Below are 17,596 nucleotides of genomic sequence, written 5' to 3' on the forward strand. Positions count from 1 at the left end.
CGCGGCAGGGTCCTGAGCCCATATGTCCACGGACTCGATAATTCTCGCTTCGATGCCTACTCAAATCACGGGTTCACACTCTGCAACTCTGGGCAATAGCTTGCTTAATCTCCACTATAGCCCCCCGCGGCGGGATGCCTGGCTTACACCTTGGGGATGCCCAGTAGGGGTTATCTCACAGGGAAAAAAGCCAGGACGGGTTCCCAAAGCAAGCGCCTTGAGACCTTGCGGTGATAAGGCGCTATATAAGAACCTTTGACATGACATGACATTGGGGTTGGCTGACATGGCAAAAATTGTCAAAATGAATCTGGGTCCGTTACTTCAGAAATTTAAGGCAGATTTTGCTTGAATGAATAATTTAAAACTTACACTGACCCGGAGAAGCAATGTGATCAAAATGCTATTTTTTCCTAAAGTGTTGTACTTCTTTAGGGCTATCCCCTTGGAGATAGAAAGCTGCTGGTTCAAATCTTTAAACCAGCTGGTCTCCAGATGGACCAACCTACACCCCCGTAGACCGCTAAAGTTTTGACTTTCCCGAGGGAAGGAGGCGGATGGGCTGTTCCTAATTTTCAGCTATATTATTGGGCATCGATACTACAGCAAATGGCAGTCCTACTAAGAGGCGAGGGGAGGCCAGGGTGTTGGTATGTCTGGCATACACGCTATCCTTATAGTGACCCAATATGATGCTGGTACGTTCCTCACAAATGGCTACACCCAAAAGCCAATGTAAAAAGTAAGTTTTAGGTAGCGGGTGGAGGTTTGTACCATTTAGTTCAGAAATAATTGAAAAAGGTAAGATCCTTATTTTTGTGTTTCTTGGTTTTATTTTCTTTGTTACACCTTGTAACATTGAGAGAAGGAAAAAAAGGAACAGAAAAAACAGCCGACACGTGTTTCGCCCGGTGGTCAATAGGCCAAGGGCTTTTTGAAGGCGACCTGTAGAGATGTACACAAGGTCTCTGCAGTCATAAAGAATGAAGTAACTTCATTCTTTAGGACCGCAGAGCCCTTGTGTACATCTCTAGGGAAGGACCTTTTTCAGTTATTTCAGAACTGAGGGGTACAAACCTCCATCCTCTACCTAAGAGGGGATGGGTAAGGCTCAGAGGGGGAGGCTTCTATCTTAATATATGCATTACTATTGGGAACTGAAACTAGAGGGTGCCTCCTACGCCATACTGAGTTTGGCTATTTTAAAAGGGTTAGATTCCAAACTGTGATTTGTGCATTCAAGGTATGGACAGCCGTCTGGAAATAATTAGGTAGTGTGAATGCTTACACCTCTATGTACTATAATGGCTAGCTCCCAGTAGTTTTTAAGGATGGATATATGAAATGCTGGGAATAAAGGGGGCTGAGGAATTTGGAGGATCTGATGGGTGAGGGGAGGATCTTATATTTTAAGACAATTAAGGACAAGTTTGGGATGGAGAACAGGCAATTATTTAAGTTCCTACAAATAAGAGAATTTCTGGTAAAAGAAGGTGGAGGGAAGATGTAGCATTACAACGGTTGTACTGATTTACTTGCTGCTGAAAGCTGCACCATCATTTGGCACTGTATATAAGTTACTAAATGAGGTAATGGTGGCTGATCTAACCAAGCATATCGTTCATTGGCACAGGCTTATGCAAGTCGGGATGGGTGAATGTGAAGACTCACTGCATTTAGCTCAGACTTCATTTATAGCCGCCAACCTTCAGATGCATTGCTTTAAAACCTGGTTTAACCTCAACATCACCCCCGCTAAGATAGTAAAAAGTGGGGAGTAGTGCTGGCTCACAATACCCTCGCAGCGGCTGCTATGCAGCCGATATTGTTCACATGTTTGCATCCTGCCCCAGCCTTGACCCTCTTAAAATGGATATCTGTAGTATGCTCGAAACACAGCTGTAGCACCAAATAGTAATGTCTCCTCAGCTGATTGTGCTAGGGGTGAGTGACGTTGAAGCTCCATGGCATACTCAGGTATTTTTATTTATTGCCAAGACTGTACTAAGACTCTATCTGGCCACTCATTGGCTGGACCTATATTCACCAACCAGCCAACAGTGGATGGGTAGACTGTTGGCAGTATATCGATTGGAAGCAACAGTATATGCTCGGAGAGGGCGCAGAGCGCGGAAAAGAGGTGCGGAAATATGGGAACCGCTGAGCATCTGGATCAATGAGACAGATGAGCAAAGCTTCGATGGGGGTGGGAGACTCTAGTACACACCGGGAACAATGTCCAGCGGGGATAGTAGAGGGGTGGATTTGGCAGCTCCAAGTCCACTACTAGGGGTCTTTTGAAACTTGACAGCAATATTGTACAGGGGGATTTGATTTGAATAGACAACATTTGATATGAGCATGAATTGGGGGGTCAATCGCACATCGGGTTCAACGTCTTTATTATTATTATTATCAATGTTTGCTTTTCCTCTAAAATGATGACATTCGTCTCATTTCTGTTGGTTTGGATCAGGGGAGGGTGGTGGAGATACGGGGATTAGGGGGCTCTTTTTGTTCCCTTTTTCTGGTTTTTCTTTTTGTGTTGTTTTATGTATAAAATGTGCAATAAAGAATGTTTAAAAAATAAGACTGATTTGCATATGGCTGGGTCCAAACTGGATTAGCGTGGTGAGGAAAAACAATAGGTGGATTTAGGCCCAGATCTCTGACTGAGGTGAGTGTTTGACAGTGTTCAGCATTGTGTCCATCAATTGTTCTTTTTGTATTAGTCAACCCGAGTGGAACGGATATGCCCAGACGTGAGTCCCGTGCTTGCTATGCCACTGGATTCAGGCTGTCCTGCTGATGAGGGATGATACCCCCAAACCGGTCCTTGGATGCTTGTGTCCAGTCCAGAGATAACCTGGCTTGGCAGTTCAGGCTGGACTGTTCACATGGGGAGGAGGTTCAAGACTGATTTGTATATGGCTGGGTCCAAACTGGAATGGGGTGGTGAGTAAATAAATTATGGATTTAGGCCCATATCTCTTACTGGGGGTGAGTGTTTGACATGGTTCAGCATTCCGTCCATCAATTTTTCTTTTTCCATTTGTCAACCCGAGTTGGATGGGTATGCCCAGACATGTTTCCTGTGCTCACCATGTCACTAGATTCAGGCTGTCCTGGCTGAGGAGGGGTGATACCCAGAAACTGTTCCTAGGATGCTTGTATCCGGTCCAGAGAGTGCCTGGCTTGACAGTTCGGGCTGGACTGTTCCTTTATGGAGCAGGGTTAAGACTGAGTTGCATATGGCTGGGTCCAAACTGGAATGGCTTGGTGAGCAAACAAAAACGAATGATTTAGGCCAGAACTCTGACTGAGGGTGACCGTTTAACATTGTACAGCATTCCATCCATCAGTTGTTCTTTTTGCACAATTAAGAAGGGCATTTCCCTTGGTGGGCAGCACGATGAAGCTCCATGCCATGGCTCAGACCTTCTCTACCAAGTAGTCAGTTAAGTCAGATTCTAAAAATCTCTGCTGGGCTTGCTGTCATCTGGCATAAGCCTAATGCCCTTTTGCAGGCTCAGGAAGAGACCTAGCAAGTTAGAATGGGAAATCAATGGAATCAGATAGATAGTTCATGGGATGACATGGTCCATATAACATGATTGTTCAAACATGCACTGATATTCTTAAGGCCACATTTGGTTTGGCCCAGCAAGTATCAAAGTATTAGATAGGGTGGCATAGTCATGGTGGAATCCTTTCTCTTTGCACCAGAAACTGAAATGCTTCCACATGGTATTTATATGTCTTCTTGGTTGCCGGTGAGCTTGTCTGCACCAAGAAGTTCCTTCATTCCGCTAGCAGAGCCAAGATACTATATTTACAAGTTTTGTGGTGCAGGACAGCGCAACAATTTACCTTGATGTACTGCCCTGCGTCGCAGTGAAAGGCCAGGAATTCACTGTATTTACCCAATACAACGCATTCCTGTCCTTTTCCTTTGTGCTGACGCCATTTTGGCAACCTACCACAAAAGCCGGCACCCTTGCTGTGCCTGTGTTGTTGGCTGGATTGTTCTTGTGCAGGAAGAGACACCGTCCTGAACAAAAACAATCCGGGGAGGCTTTTACCTTTTTCTATCAGTCAATCATTCAATCAATGAGGGATTTGTAAAGCGCACTACTCAAGGCACTGGGGGGCAGGAATTGGGCAGCACCGACTCATCCGAAAAGCCAGGTCTTTAGGCTCTTCCTGAGTGCTTGCAGTGTGGGTGTTTGTTGGATGCTGAGGTGGAGTTCGTTCCAGGTTTTGGCCGAAATGTAGGCAAAGGCTTTTCCTCCTGTTCTAGCTTTCTGGATGAGAAGGATTTTGGCCTTGGCGAGGTCAGCAGAGCGGAGGTTTCTCTTATGGATGAGGAAAGAGATTCTTTCGTTGAGGTATTGGGTCAGGTGTTGTGGAGGGATTTGTAAGCTTGTGTGACCAGCTTGTTGGTTACTCTCTTTTCGATGACGGGGAGCCAGTGGAGGTCTCGTAGGTGCTGGTTGCTGTGGTCTTGTCATGGGATGCTGAGGAAGAGACTGCCTGTGCCGTTTTGGATGGTCTGGAGTTTGTGGAGTAGCGATTTGTTGATTCCGGCATAGAGAGTGTTCTCCTAGTGCAGTCTGCTGGTTATGAGTGGGTGGGTGACGGTCTTTCTGGATTCGGGGGGGTATCCACTTGAAGGTCTTGCAGAGTATGCGGAGGGTGTTGAAGCACGTGAAAGATACGACGTTGATCTGCCAGTTCATGGTGAGGGAGGAGTTGAGTATGATGCTGAGGTTGCGGGCTTGGTCCGTGGCTGTGGTAGGGTTGCCGGTGTTGGGGGGCCACCAGTTTTCATCCCAGACAGTGGGGATGGATTCGAGGATGAGGACCTCTGTCTTCTCTGAGTTGAGCGTCAGGCAGCTGCTGCTCATCCAAGATGCAACGTCTTCTATTCTTTCCTGGAAACTGTGTCTGGTGATGTCTGGTTCCTTGGTGAGGGAGAGGATGAGCTAGGTGTCGTCGGCGTTGGATACTATGCTGAGTTTGTGTTTTCTAACGATGGTTGCAAGAGGGGCCATGTAGATGTTGAAGAACGTGAGGCTGATTGAGGATCCTGGGGTACTCCGCATCTGATCTCTGTGGGTTCGGAGAAGAAAGGTGAGAGCCTAATTCTTTGAGCCCGATTCACAGAACTAACTTAAGACAAAATCCTAAGCTTACTACCATTTTGGTATTCACAGAAGGCACTTACTCATTTCAGTATTCACAGAAGTTAGGAGTCCTAACTTTAGGACTCCTCAATGCCTTCTGTGAATACCGAAAGTCTTAAAGTTAGGATTTTTCTCAGTTTAGGAGTAGTAAAGTTAGGACTCCTAACTTTAGGACTCCTACATGCCTTCCGTGAATACCGAAAGTCTTAAAGTTAGGATTTTTCTCAATTTAGTAGTCCTAAAGTTAGGAGTCCTAACTTTACTACTCCTCAACTGAGAAAAAATCCTAACTTTAAGACTTTCAGTATTTGCAGAAGGCATTTAGGAGTCTTAAAGTTAGGAGTCCTAACTTCTGTGAATACCGAAATGAGTAAGTGCCTTCTGTGAATACCAAAATGAGTAAGTGCCTTTTGTGAATACCAAAATGGTAGTAAGTTTAGGATTGTGTCTTAAGTTAGTTCTGTGAATCGGGCCCTTTGAGTTCGGCCGGCGAGGAAGAAGGGGATCCTGTCTAGGGCAGTTCCCTGTATGCCGGCGTTGTGGAGTCCGGGGGCTAGTGTGCTGTGGGAGACAGTGTCGAAGGCTGCTGAGAGGTCTAGTAGAATGAGGGCTGCTGTGTGGCCTTGGTAGAGGAGAGTGGAGATGTCATCAGTGGCAGCTTGGAGGGCGGTCTTAGTGCTGTAGTTGCTGCGGAATCCAGATTGACAAGTGTCGAGGATCGAGTTGGATTCTATGCAGTTTGTGAGCTGGTTGTTGAGGATCTTCTCGTGTGATTCTATGTGTGCTGCATAATGCAGCACACATACAAAGAGACAATAACGAGGAGAAATATCAATATTTCTCCTTGTTACACCGCTCCTGGGAGGAGTATCTTTTTGCAGCTTTCCCAGGTTTTCCATGTTTGGTAAATCTGGGAATGCATCAAAAACCATGGGAGTATCATGGGAACACCCACCGCAATGCCCATGCAATGCCTCCTTTGTGCAGAGTAATGCAACACTGCGATTTGTGCTGCATTGCATTTGTCCATATTTTTAAAGCCACTTAAAGTGGCTTTGTGTTGCTTCATAAATATGACTTGGAGGTTTGTGTCATCTATGCACCACGGTGCATGGTGCAAGCATGACACAAAGCTCTCCTAAATATAACCCTACATTTAAAGAATGAATTTTAAGCGACATGGATCACTTCAAAGGCACAGCCCAGCAGACAAAAATCAAAATAAAGAAGCTTAGAATACAGCAGGACTGCAAAATAATAGAGAATAAGCAAAGATAATGGGCTGAGCAAGAGAAGACATTTAAAATAGGAGGCAAGCAACTCTACTTCTATAAAAAAAAAAGCACGATTTGGCCCATGCAAAAGAGATAAAGCAGGCAGAGCTAAAAGCTGTCATGGTAGTAAAGCCAATGATCCCTCGGCCCAGTTTTTCTTTGCTGTTGACCCAAAAAATAGTGAAAAACTACACAATTGGAAGGAATGTTTTGAGCTATGCAGTGAAGTTCGAGTTATGTACCTTGAGGTATATGCCTGTGGATGAGAAGGCAGCAACTCTACTGGACGACTTACCTCACAGTGGGAACAAAGCCATAATAGAGCTAAGCAGCAGAGAAAGCAAAAGGTTAAATATTAATATGAGTGTACGTGTGAGTAGTTGAGGCTGACACCAGATAAGTACTCAAGAATCTCAGGGGATGCCCAGAAGAAGCACAAAGTGTCAGAGGAACATGGGGCCAGATGTACAACAGGTTTTGAGGGAGCAAACTGAAAATCTGCCCGTTTGCGACTGCTAAATAGGTCTGTGACGTGTACAAATACTATTTTGTGAGTCAGTAACCAATTACCGACTCGCAAAATAGGGTTTGCGACTGGCTATTAGGAAGGGGCGTGCCCAAGGGCGTCCATTCGTAAAAGAGAGCCGCACTGGCATGTCTGATTGTTTTGTGACCACAAATGCAGTCGCAAAACAATCCGCCAGTCGCAAACAGGAAGGGGTCCCCATGGGACCCCCTTCCCTTTTGTGTTGGGCGGTGAAAATATTTTTTATGAGCAGGCAGTGGTCTCATGGACCACTTCCTACTCTTAAAAAATAAAACAGAACCGTTTCATGTTTCATTTTAAAATGCATCCCATTTTCCCTTATGGAAAACGGGCTGTATTTAAAAAGAACTGCTTTATTTAAAAAGCAGTCACAGACATGGTGGTCTGCTGACTCCAGCACTTAAGACTGACTTAAGTTAGGATTTTGTCTTAAGTCTGTCTTAAGTTTGTCTTAAGTTTGACTTAAGTCAAACTTAAAACAAAATCCTAACTTTACTACTACTAAATGTCTTCTGTGAATACCAAAAGTAGTAAGTTTAGGATTTTGTCTGAGTTAGCTCTGTGAATCGGGCCCATTGTCATAACCTCAGATCGCTGACCCACCTATATACGGCTGCTTATAGTGCCTGGACTTGATACACTTTGATACAGCTCGATTGCTGGGGAAATGGCTTGAGGGCTATACCTTTCAGCAAAGGTGCATGTAGAAGTTGCTCTGTGTAATAAAATAAGTGGGCTCTTAAGTGTCTGTGGTGCACAGGGGTATACCCTCCAAGGATAAACCATCTTGAAAAGATGTGTGTAAATTAAAAGCCATACGCTTTGTCTTTGATGCATTCATTTTAAGACCATTACCTTTGCAAAAAGACAAAAATGACTAATAAGAAGTTGGAGACCCATAGGAGTTTTAGAAATTATTAGATATTAGAATGCTGGGAGCTCAATTGAATCCAGTGAAGTCGCTCAGGGCTAATATTGGCTGGTGTAAGCTTTGTGATCCAACATTCCAATGTTTGTCTTTCTGTTTCTCCCTTTTTTATCTAGAACATTCTACCTTCAATAGGTGGAATGTTTGCATAGCCTTATAACCCCTCGACCTCGGGTTAGTCCAGTTGTTAAAGGCCCTCTCCCTCTTTATAGGCCTGTGGCTCAGGCCTATAACAAGATCAGGGCCTTTATCAACCTGTATAGCCCTCGACAGGGGTTTATAGGGCTAAAATAAAGTGTCATTGCCGAACAACAAGGCACTCATCTACTCCCCAACTAAAGTAGGAGCATCATTTTGGCAGCTGGAGAGATAAATGGATGCTTTATTGATGCATGTCATAAACAGTGTTGATGCTAACACACACCCCTGCCGAACACCTTTATTGGCCTTGATAGAATCAGCAGTCTCTCCATTGGGCCTCCATCAAACCTCAGCAAAGTTATTAGAATAGAAGTGAACTTTTAGAGAAAGTGAATTCCACAGGTTACTGTATCAGCTAAGGTCTTCCACAGCAGTAGATGAACTGTATCAAAAAACAATTTTAAATCAACAACCACTACATAGAGAATTTTCCTCTTTAACAGCACTCTTTTCCATAAAAAGAAGAACAAAACGAAAGACCTAGTCAATAATGCTAGGCTTAGATCTAAATCATGCTTGTAGGTGAGGACCAGCATTAATTTAATCTATCCAGGGCTTCAGTTCACCTAACAACGTTTTCCAAAATATTTTCTGGATGTGGCCGTTAGATTTCTAGGCTGATAATAGCCAAGGTAGGGACGTGCACCATTTTCATAAATGGATATTTTTCTGCTCCTAGCCTAGAATGTGGGCTAGAGGCTCCCTGTGCTATGGTAAGGTTGTGTGGGAAGATTATTTGAATTCTATGTCAGGAAGCGGAGGCGAGGATTTTGCTAGTCCTTTCTCCATTTTATTGGACAGCAAGTTAAAAGTAAGAAACAAAAAAACATTAAAACCATGGACTACCCAAACCAACATGGCAGCGGTAGTCATGGTAGCACATCAACCAATAAGAGTCTATCAATCAGCATATAGGGATTCCCAGCCGGTAGTCCTTCCTCTTTCTCCATTGCTGCCTCGGCAAGATAAGTCACGTTTTTTACTTCAGCTTGATCTTTGTCGTGGCAGTTTTTGAAATTCATTGTAGACAGCTTTGTTTTGAAATTGTGATTGGTATTTGACTTTGCCTTTGTTGTAGGCCGTTTAATTGAAGCTTGTTTAACGCGGTAGGCTTTCAGCCCGAGCGTTTCTCCTACGCGCGTGCGCGATCTTGGTGCCGGCTTCTGACGCCGACTGGCTGTTCTCCTCAGCGCTCTTCGCGCTTGAGTAGAAACGCGCTGAGGCATTGCGCTTCTATTGTTTTCTGCCTCGTCCCTCACACTGACGCTGTGTTCTGACGGCACGATATGTTTTCTGACTGAAATTTACAATAAATTGTTCGAAAATTTGGGTCAGTTCATTTCAGTCCCAGGCTTGGTGAAAGGTTTTAGACTGTTGTGGTACCTGTGTGAGGGGCTTCCCCTGGTATATAGTTGGGGTGTTTATTTTATGGGTACCAGTTTTTCTGCTAATATGCAGTCCGGTCCTTCCAATGTTGAGGTGGCGAATTCTATTGATCAGCCACAACTGCCTCTTTCACGCTCTCCTGCAGAGGTGGACAGGCTTCTCTCTTCTGCAATTGCACAAGCTCTGGCACCTCTGCAAGACAGTGTCAATAAGCTGTCAGCCCATGTGTTCAAGACTGATTCAGGTGTTTTTGGGGACAGCGGGGCAGGGCCCAGTGGGGTTCCTTTTGTTCCTTCACGTACGGCCAGGAAGCGTGACGCGGGGCACCTGGAGGGCTTCAGTAAATTATCTGAAGTCTTTCGTAAGAGTGCGCGCACGCTTAGAAGCGCACCCTACCGGGGGGACGACTCACCCGGAGAGACTGGTGGTTTTGCCACCCAGGACCTTGACCCGGAGGAAGGGTTCCCCACTGAGGGAGATGATGAAGAGGACGGTTATGTAGATGAGGATGAGGATGCTTCCTCAGAGGATTTTTCTGATGTGAGCAGGTCTTGGCGCCCAAAGCCTAGTGCGCCTAGTCTTTCGGAGGGTGAGCTTGGGCCTCCTGATATGTTTGACGCATCTACTATTTTTAGACCCAGGTCATCAGAATGGTTTCCTGAACAGTCTACTGCTGATTATGTCGCTGCTAAGCTTCGGCAGCCTTTACCTCAGGATGTACGTTTACGCCTGCGTTCTGAGTGCCCACGCCCTTCTCTTCCATTTAGGGTGGCATGCACCCCTGAAATTGATCCGAAGTTGTGCACCTTCTTTGCCAAGTATATCAAAGACCCTAAAAAGGGTATAGATAGGTCTTGGAAAGCCTGTCAGGATAAACTGCTGGATGTAGTTGGTCCCCTGACAAAAATAATTGAATTAGCCCAACGTTCTAAAGATTCAGGCGTGCCTCTCTCGGTTGATGATATTGCTGGTTGGTCGCAAAGGGCTATGTGCCTTCTTGGTAATGCTAATTGTGCTCTTTCAGCAGAGCGTCGACGATCCTTGTTACTTAAGATTGATCCAAAACTGGGAGAGTTGTCGTCATCAGAAGCGGGCCCGATTGCGCAAGGTGCTTTGTTTGGGGACCCCTTTGTGAAGGAGTTAGGAAAGTTTGTTGCTACCCTTTCTGCCCTAGACAAAGCACAAGCTTCTATGAAGAAGTTTTTTCCTAAAAAGGTTTTTGGCGGGGCCGGCAGAGGCAGGGGTCGCTCTTCCGGCCGCCAATTCCAGCAAGGCCCCAATAGAGGTCAATCCAGAAAAAACAACGGCTGGAATGATGGACGACAGGGTTCCTTTTACCCTTCCAGAGGTGGCAGAGGCCAAGGCAGGGGACGTGGTGGTAACCAGTCCAACTCCAGAGGATTTAATGGTAAGATTTTGCATCATATCCCCGGTTCGAATGGGGGGAAGGTTAGCGTTGTTTCCCCAGGCCTGGTCGTCGATAACATCAGACCCTTGGGTTCTGGAGACCGTTCAGGGGTTTCACATCGAGTTTTACGGTTCCCCCGTTCAACTTTCTCGTCCTCGCCCTCTAGTTTTTTCAGTCACAGAGCAGGAGCTTATAGACTTGGAAGTTCGGGCTATGTTACAAAAAGGCGCCATTATCCCCTCTTTTCTTCACCCAAATGGTTTCCTCAGCAATATCTTTCTTGTGGAGAAGAAAGACAAAGGGTTCAGACCGGTAATCAACCTCCGTTCCTTCAACGAATGGCTGATTTACAGACATTTCAAGATGGAGGGCATCCATCTGTTGAGGGACCTTCTGTTACAAAACGATTGGTTGGTTCGCTTGGATCTGAAGGATGCTTATCTTTCAGTTCCAATCTTCCCTCCTCATTGTCGGTTCCTCCAGTTCCTGTGGAAGGATCAAGTTTACGAATTTCGCTCGCTCCCCTTTGGTCTTTCCTCAGCACCTTGGTGCTTTACCAAACTCCTGCGCCCGGTGGTAGAACATCTCCGTACCATGGGGATTCGCCTAATAATTTACCTGGACGACATTCTTTTAATGAATCAGTCCAAAAACCTCCTTCTTCACCACCTTCAGGTTACAATTTCCCTTCTTCAGTCACTGGGCTTCATCATCAATACCCAGAAGTCGGATTTAATTCCTCGTCAGGAAATTACTTTCCTTGGATTTCTGATCATAACTACGGACGCAACGCTTCATCTTCCTTCTCAAAAGATCTCCAAGATCAAGAAGGAGATTCGCAAAGTTCTCCGTCGGGATCGAATATCCCTCCGTCAATTGGCCAGGATTGTGGGCTTACTGTCTTCATCGATCCAGGCCATTTTTCCAGGCCCTCTTCATTACAGGGCTCTCCAGAGACTAAAAGCGTTTCACCTTCGCAAGGGTCTCACTTACTCGGAACTGATTTCCTTAAATTTAGAAGCCCGGTCAGAACTTCTTTGGTGGTTGGATCACATGGATTCGTGGAACGGGAAGGCGATTTTCGGTTCCCGTCCGGATCTTGTGATCGAATCGGATGCCAGCCGCCAGGGTTGGGGTGCCCGGTGCGGCTGCCTCTCGGTGGGCGGCAGGTGGACGAACTTCACCTCCACATCAATTGCTTGGAGCTCCTCGTGGGTTCTTTCGCAATCCGCTCTTTCACCACGACCAAGGTCTCGTGTTGTGTTCTTCTCCGGATGGACAACACGACTGCAGTCAGATATATCAATCGTTTGGGCGGCACTCACTCCAAGGTCCTAGCGGATCTTGCGAAGGACTTCTGGAACTACTGCCTTCTTCGTCAGATTTCGGTCACAGCGGAGTATCTCCCAGGCGATCTGAACATGGTGGCGGATTGGCAATCCAGGAACTTTCGGGATGCCAGCGATTGGAGGCTGGATCATTCGGTATTTCAGAAAATTTCGGACCTTTGGGGTCTGCCAGAGATGGACTTGTTTGCGTCCAGATGGAACGCCCAACTTCCCCGCTTCTACAGCTGGAAACCGGACCCGGGTGCGTAAGCAGTGGATGCCTTCCTACAGGACTGGTCCCAGTTTCCAGCTTATGCGTTTCCTCCTTTCCTTTTCATTCAGAGGGTAGCAGCTCAGGTCCGCAGACAGAGAGCTTCTCTGATTTTGATCACTCCAATCTGGAGAGCCCAATGCTGATTTCCTTCTCTTCTAGAGCTGTCCTGGGACAGACCTCTTCGGTTACCGTTGTTCAATCACATTCTGACGGATCCTTTGGGTCACCCGCATCCTCTAGTTCTCCAAGGCCATCTACATCTCATGGCCTGGAGGATTTCAGGGGACGTTGGTCTTGCGACTCGCTTTCGAAAGACGCTGAGCTCCTCATTGGAGGAGCCTGGGCCCCCAACACCACTAGGCGTTATAGATCAGCCTGGAACAGATGGGTTCGTTGGTGTGTGGCAAAACACCTGGATCCCATGGGCTCCTCTGTCACTGACGTGATTAACTTCCTCGCTGATCTTTTCCAAAAGAAATTGGCATACAGCACCATTAATTCCTTCAGGTCGGCAATTTCTGCTGGTCATGCTCTTGTTGATGGCTCTCCGGTGGGTGAGCATCCTTGGGTTTGTAAACTCCTCAAGGGTATTCGCCTTTCGCGTCCCCCAGAACCCCGTTATTCTGGGTTATGGGATGTTACTGTGGTTTTGAATTTCCTTAAGTCCTGGCAGGATAATCAGTACCTTTCGCGCAAGGAACTTTCTGCAAAATTGGCGATTCTTCTCTGCTTGATTTCTTGTAAGCGAGCTTCGGATGTTCGTGCTCTGGATATGGCCAGGGTGTTTACCCCGGAGGGTGTTACGTTTACAGTTTCAAGAAGAACCAAATGTAATACCAGGTCAGTATCTTATCCAGCATTCCCAGATTCACCTAAGCTCTGTGTTGTTCGTTGCCTCAAATCTTATGAGGATGTTACTCTTGAACTCCGTCCTCCGGGCGAGAGACAATTACTTATTGCGGTTAAAAAACCTTTTAAAGCAGTTTCCTCTCCCACCATTGCCAGATGGGTCAGGTGGATTATGTCCGAAGCTGGAATTAATATCACTGACTTTTGGGCTCATTCCACTAAAGGTGCAATGGCTTCCAAGGCTGTACAGGTAGGGGGACGCTTGGAAGATATTATGAATGCTGCGGATTGGTCTTCGGAGTCAACTTTCAAAAAGTTCTACTTTAAACCAATCAATGAGGCTGCATCGCTGGTGGTGAGTAAGCTTTGAACTAGCAAAATCCTCGCCTTCGCTTCCTGACATAGAATGAGAAATTTCCTAGTTATCACAAAGGAAAGTTTCAATTCTATTAAGGACGCGGAGGCGAGGATTTTCACACCCAGGCTTTATCGAGCCTTCCCTCCCAAGACTGGATTCTGATGATTTCTTCTTCGTCTAAGGGAAGTAACTTTTATTCTGTATCTTATGGTATATATTGGATTACTGTTCAATTATGTTTTTCATCTTTCTGCAATTGTTTATTTACTCCATTGCAATGTTCTTGACTTCGTTCAACATTGTTCTGGACAAGATATTATTATTTTTTCTCTTCCCTAGGCTCCGATCAGAAAGCGGACTAGTGGATAGATGACTTCTTTCCTGCGGCAGCACCCAAGAAAGAGGAAGGACTACCGGCTGGGAATCCCTATATGCTGATTGATGGACTCTTATTGGTTGATGTGCTACCATGACTACCGCTGCCATGTTGGTTTGGGTAGTCCATGTTTTTAATGTTTTTTTGTTTCTTACTTTTAACTTGCTGTCCAATAAAATGGAGAAAGGACTAGCAAAATCCTCGCCTCCGCGTCCTTAATAGAATTGAAACTTTCCTTTGTGATAACTAGGAAATTTCTCATTACATGGATACCTTGCATCCTGAGTTTGAAGCTAGCAACATCTAGTAGTACCCCAGTGCACAGGAACCTGCTACTCTATTTAGCTTATAAAGTTACTAGAGTGGAACATTTCAGATTTTTTTTTAAAGAAACACATTATCAAAACTTCTATTAGGATGATCATGGGTGTGGAGAGGAATTGCAGGTCATTTCCGACTGTCCAGTTCCAGATGTCTGCTAAGTCAGGTGGGCAGACAAAGGTATCTTTGGTACCATTAATGTGGATTCCTGTAAGAGAGTAATGAACAACATTGGTGCTCCAATGAACCTATTTACATCCTGAAGGAGAAAGTACCAATTTGTAGTTTTAGATCATGTTACAATTATCTAAAGGCAGTACTGCTGATGGGCTCAACTGACCCGTGGTAACCTGTTTTCTGGTTGGGATAGATCTTTCGTGAAAGGAACTCCCTAAAGGGGTCATTTCCGAGAAGGAATAACTTTGCGCACAGTTACTTGTAGAGTATGTGGAATGAGTTTGTAGTACACTGAGATTTCTCCACTTCATGCCACCCCATCATCACCACACTGGGAATGTGTTAATGTCTCCCTGTCCTCGTGCGATGGTCCATGTCTCCATGCTCATATCTCCCTGTCTGTGTGGCCATGCCTCTGGGTATCTGTCATTCTCTCCTTGTACATTGATTCTTTCACGCTGTAATAATGACCTGAAGGATGTTTGTTCCCAGTCCCTGGGTATGTTTAAGGCATCCCAAGCTAGCAAGTTTTTTCCCGACCCCAGTCAATGTACAACTCGTACCACTCCTCACGGTACACCCTTCCAGTTTCAGTGTATTCTTTGTGTGGTGTCACTGTATTGCCTGTCGCAATTTCAACATCTTCCAGGTACCAAAATTAGTTTTTCCTCTCCCAGTGTCAAAATGTCATCTGTCCCATTTTATGTATTCTGTGAAGTGTACACTGAAAAATATTTCTTACAGACAGCTATGAGGAGAAACTGTTCACTTACAGATGTAAAATAAAGCAGGGAAAACATACCGCTGATGCAGCAGGGAAGAAGTTGGACACCAGTTATGAGATAGTGATGAGATGGCGATTTCAATTGGAGGCAAACATAATAGAACACAGTGTTTAACAGGTAAGGACAATGGTGTAAAAGTGTCTGTCTACCCTGCTATAACACTTTGTCGTCATCGCATGCAGAGAATTAGCATGAGCACAAGGTTGTGCTATCTTTTGATGATTTCCGTTAGAACTTTTTTTTTTGAGAGGATGGAGTAAGGTTAGTCAGTAGTCAGAGGGAGGATGTTTTTAATGTTTAGTTGTAAGGTGTTTGTTGACTCTAAAATGAATAAAGAGCTGGTCCCACAGTGAGCGCGGAAGATGGGACGCTGGTAGGGGGTTTGGGCCTCAGTTCCCAGTTTACTTTGTCAGAGAGAGACATAGTTTAATATCAGTCACAGGCAGGGTTGGACTATCCTATAAGGCAATCAGGTAGTGCCTGATGGGCTGGCCAGTCTGCTAAGTGTGTGGGCCTTTTTTTACTGTTTTGGCTTGTGTTATGATGTGTAGGGAGGGTTTGTGCTGTGGATTTCTTGGATTTTAAAACGAAGGTTGCCTGGAGTAAGTTCAAATCCATTCAGTCTACAATACCTTGCAAATATTTATGCAACAAGTCATTACAAGTTAAAAGCTGCTGCAATTTGCAAACATGGGCAACTTTTCTAGTTTTCGAATTCACTAATGCTGCCCACTTTTTATTTTGGTGCCTTGGACTATTTTCTTTCCTAGTCCAACCCTGGCCACAGGTTGTAGCTTCCAGTAGGTAAGAGGTTAATACAGATTAATGACTGTTCGGTGAGGCGAGAGGAGATTTGCCCCACAAAACAAAACAGGCAGCAGCTGGAGAGGTCTGGAGGCTTTGTGTTGGCATGTGATTAGTATTTACATTTATAGAGGGCCAAAGTCATCACTACCAAGTCGGCCTATTAGCTTGGTTCCTAACCTCGGTGCAATGGGTTTGGAATGTAACCCACATACATCCCACTTTGGCGGTGAAAAAAACCCAGTTACTAAGCTCTAGACTGACCCTGCACCAGAGAGGAGTATGTTCTTATTAGTATAGCTGATATAGTACACTAAGGGGTCGATTCCGATTCGGGAAAAAAAACGTCCGTACGATTTGTATCCGGAGCCCTCTCCGTACGAATCGTACCTGTCCGTCCGAGTCGCGAAGTACGATCCGTATTCCGTGAATCCGTCCGAATCGTCGTGATCCGTACGTATTGCAAGGCTGAAACCGTGAACCGTATGACTCGTACACATACCGTACGACTCGTACACATGCCGTACGACCCGACGAGTACGATCCGGACCGGGGTATGAGGACGCGATTCGTACGGTCCACGTCAGCTAAGGGCGAGTCGTACGGAAAAGCACACAAACACATACACACCGTACGGTCCATACCCCCCATAATCGCAGGGGTACGCACCGTACCCCTGCGATCATGGGGTGTACGAGCTGTACCCCCATTGTACGATCGGTGTACGAGCCGTACCCCCCTTTGTACGATCGGTGTACGAGCCGTACCCCCCTTTGTACGATCGGTGTACGAGCCGTACCCCATGTACGATCGGTGTACGAGCCGTACCCCCCTTTGTACGATCGGTGTACGAGCCATACCCCATGTACGATCGGTGTACGAGCTGTACCCCCCTTTGTACGATCGGTGTACGAGCCGTACACCCATCGTACATGGGGTACGGCTCGTACACCGATCGTACATGGGGTACGGCTCGTACACCGATCATACAAAGGGGGGTACAGCTCGTACACCGATCGTACACCGATCGTACATGGGGTACGGCTCGTACACCGATCGTACAAAGGGGGGTACGGCTCGTACACCGATCGTCCATGGGGTACGGCTCGTACACCGATCGTACAATGGGGGTACGGCTCGTACACCCCATGATCGCAGAGGTACGGTGCGTACCCCTGTGATCATGGGGGGTACGCACCGTACCCGGGGGGGCCCTTCCGTACCTGTTTCGGCGCAAACTCTGCTTTAACGGCTGTTTTCAGCTCCCGTAGAAAAAGGGTTGCACGGTGCGTACCCAACACGTATCGTACTTGCTAGGTCGTAAAAACCAGCCGCGAACCGTACAGATGTCGCGTACAGCGGGTTCCGAGGGAGAATCGTACGGAGATTAGAGT

The 17,596-nt window shown here is 46.1% G+C and overlaps 1 protein-coding gene across 1 annotated transcript in view; it reads left to right on the forward strand.

Annotated features, from left to right (window-relative positions):
* LOC144761592 (monocarboxylate transporter 10-like) overlaps positions 1 to 14,213 on the forward strand; it is a 1,000,737-nt gene extending 986,524 nt beyond the window's left edge. The window contains exon 10 of the mRNA XM_078646885.1: positions 14,079 to 14,213. Within this exon, the coding sequence (XP_078503011.1) occupies positions 14,079 to 14,108 (30 nt within the window). The 3' untranslated portion in view covers positions 14,109 to 14,213. The remainder of the gene's footprint in view (positions 1 to 14,078) is intronic.
* The last annotated feature ends 3,383 nt before the right edge of the window (positions 14,214 to 17,596 follow it).

Source organism: Lissotriton helveticus, chromosome 6 (genome assembly GCF_964261635.1).
Source record: "Lissotriton helveticus chromosome 6, aLisHel1.1, whole genome shotgun sequence".
Lineage (NCBI taxonomy): Eukaryota > Metazoa > Chordata > Amphibia > Caudata > Salamandridae > Lissotriton > Lissotriton helveticus.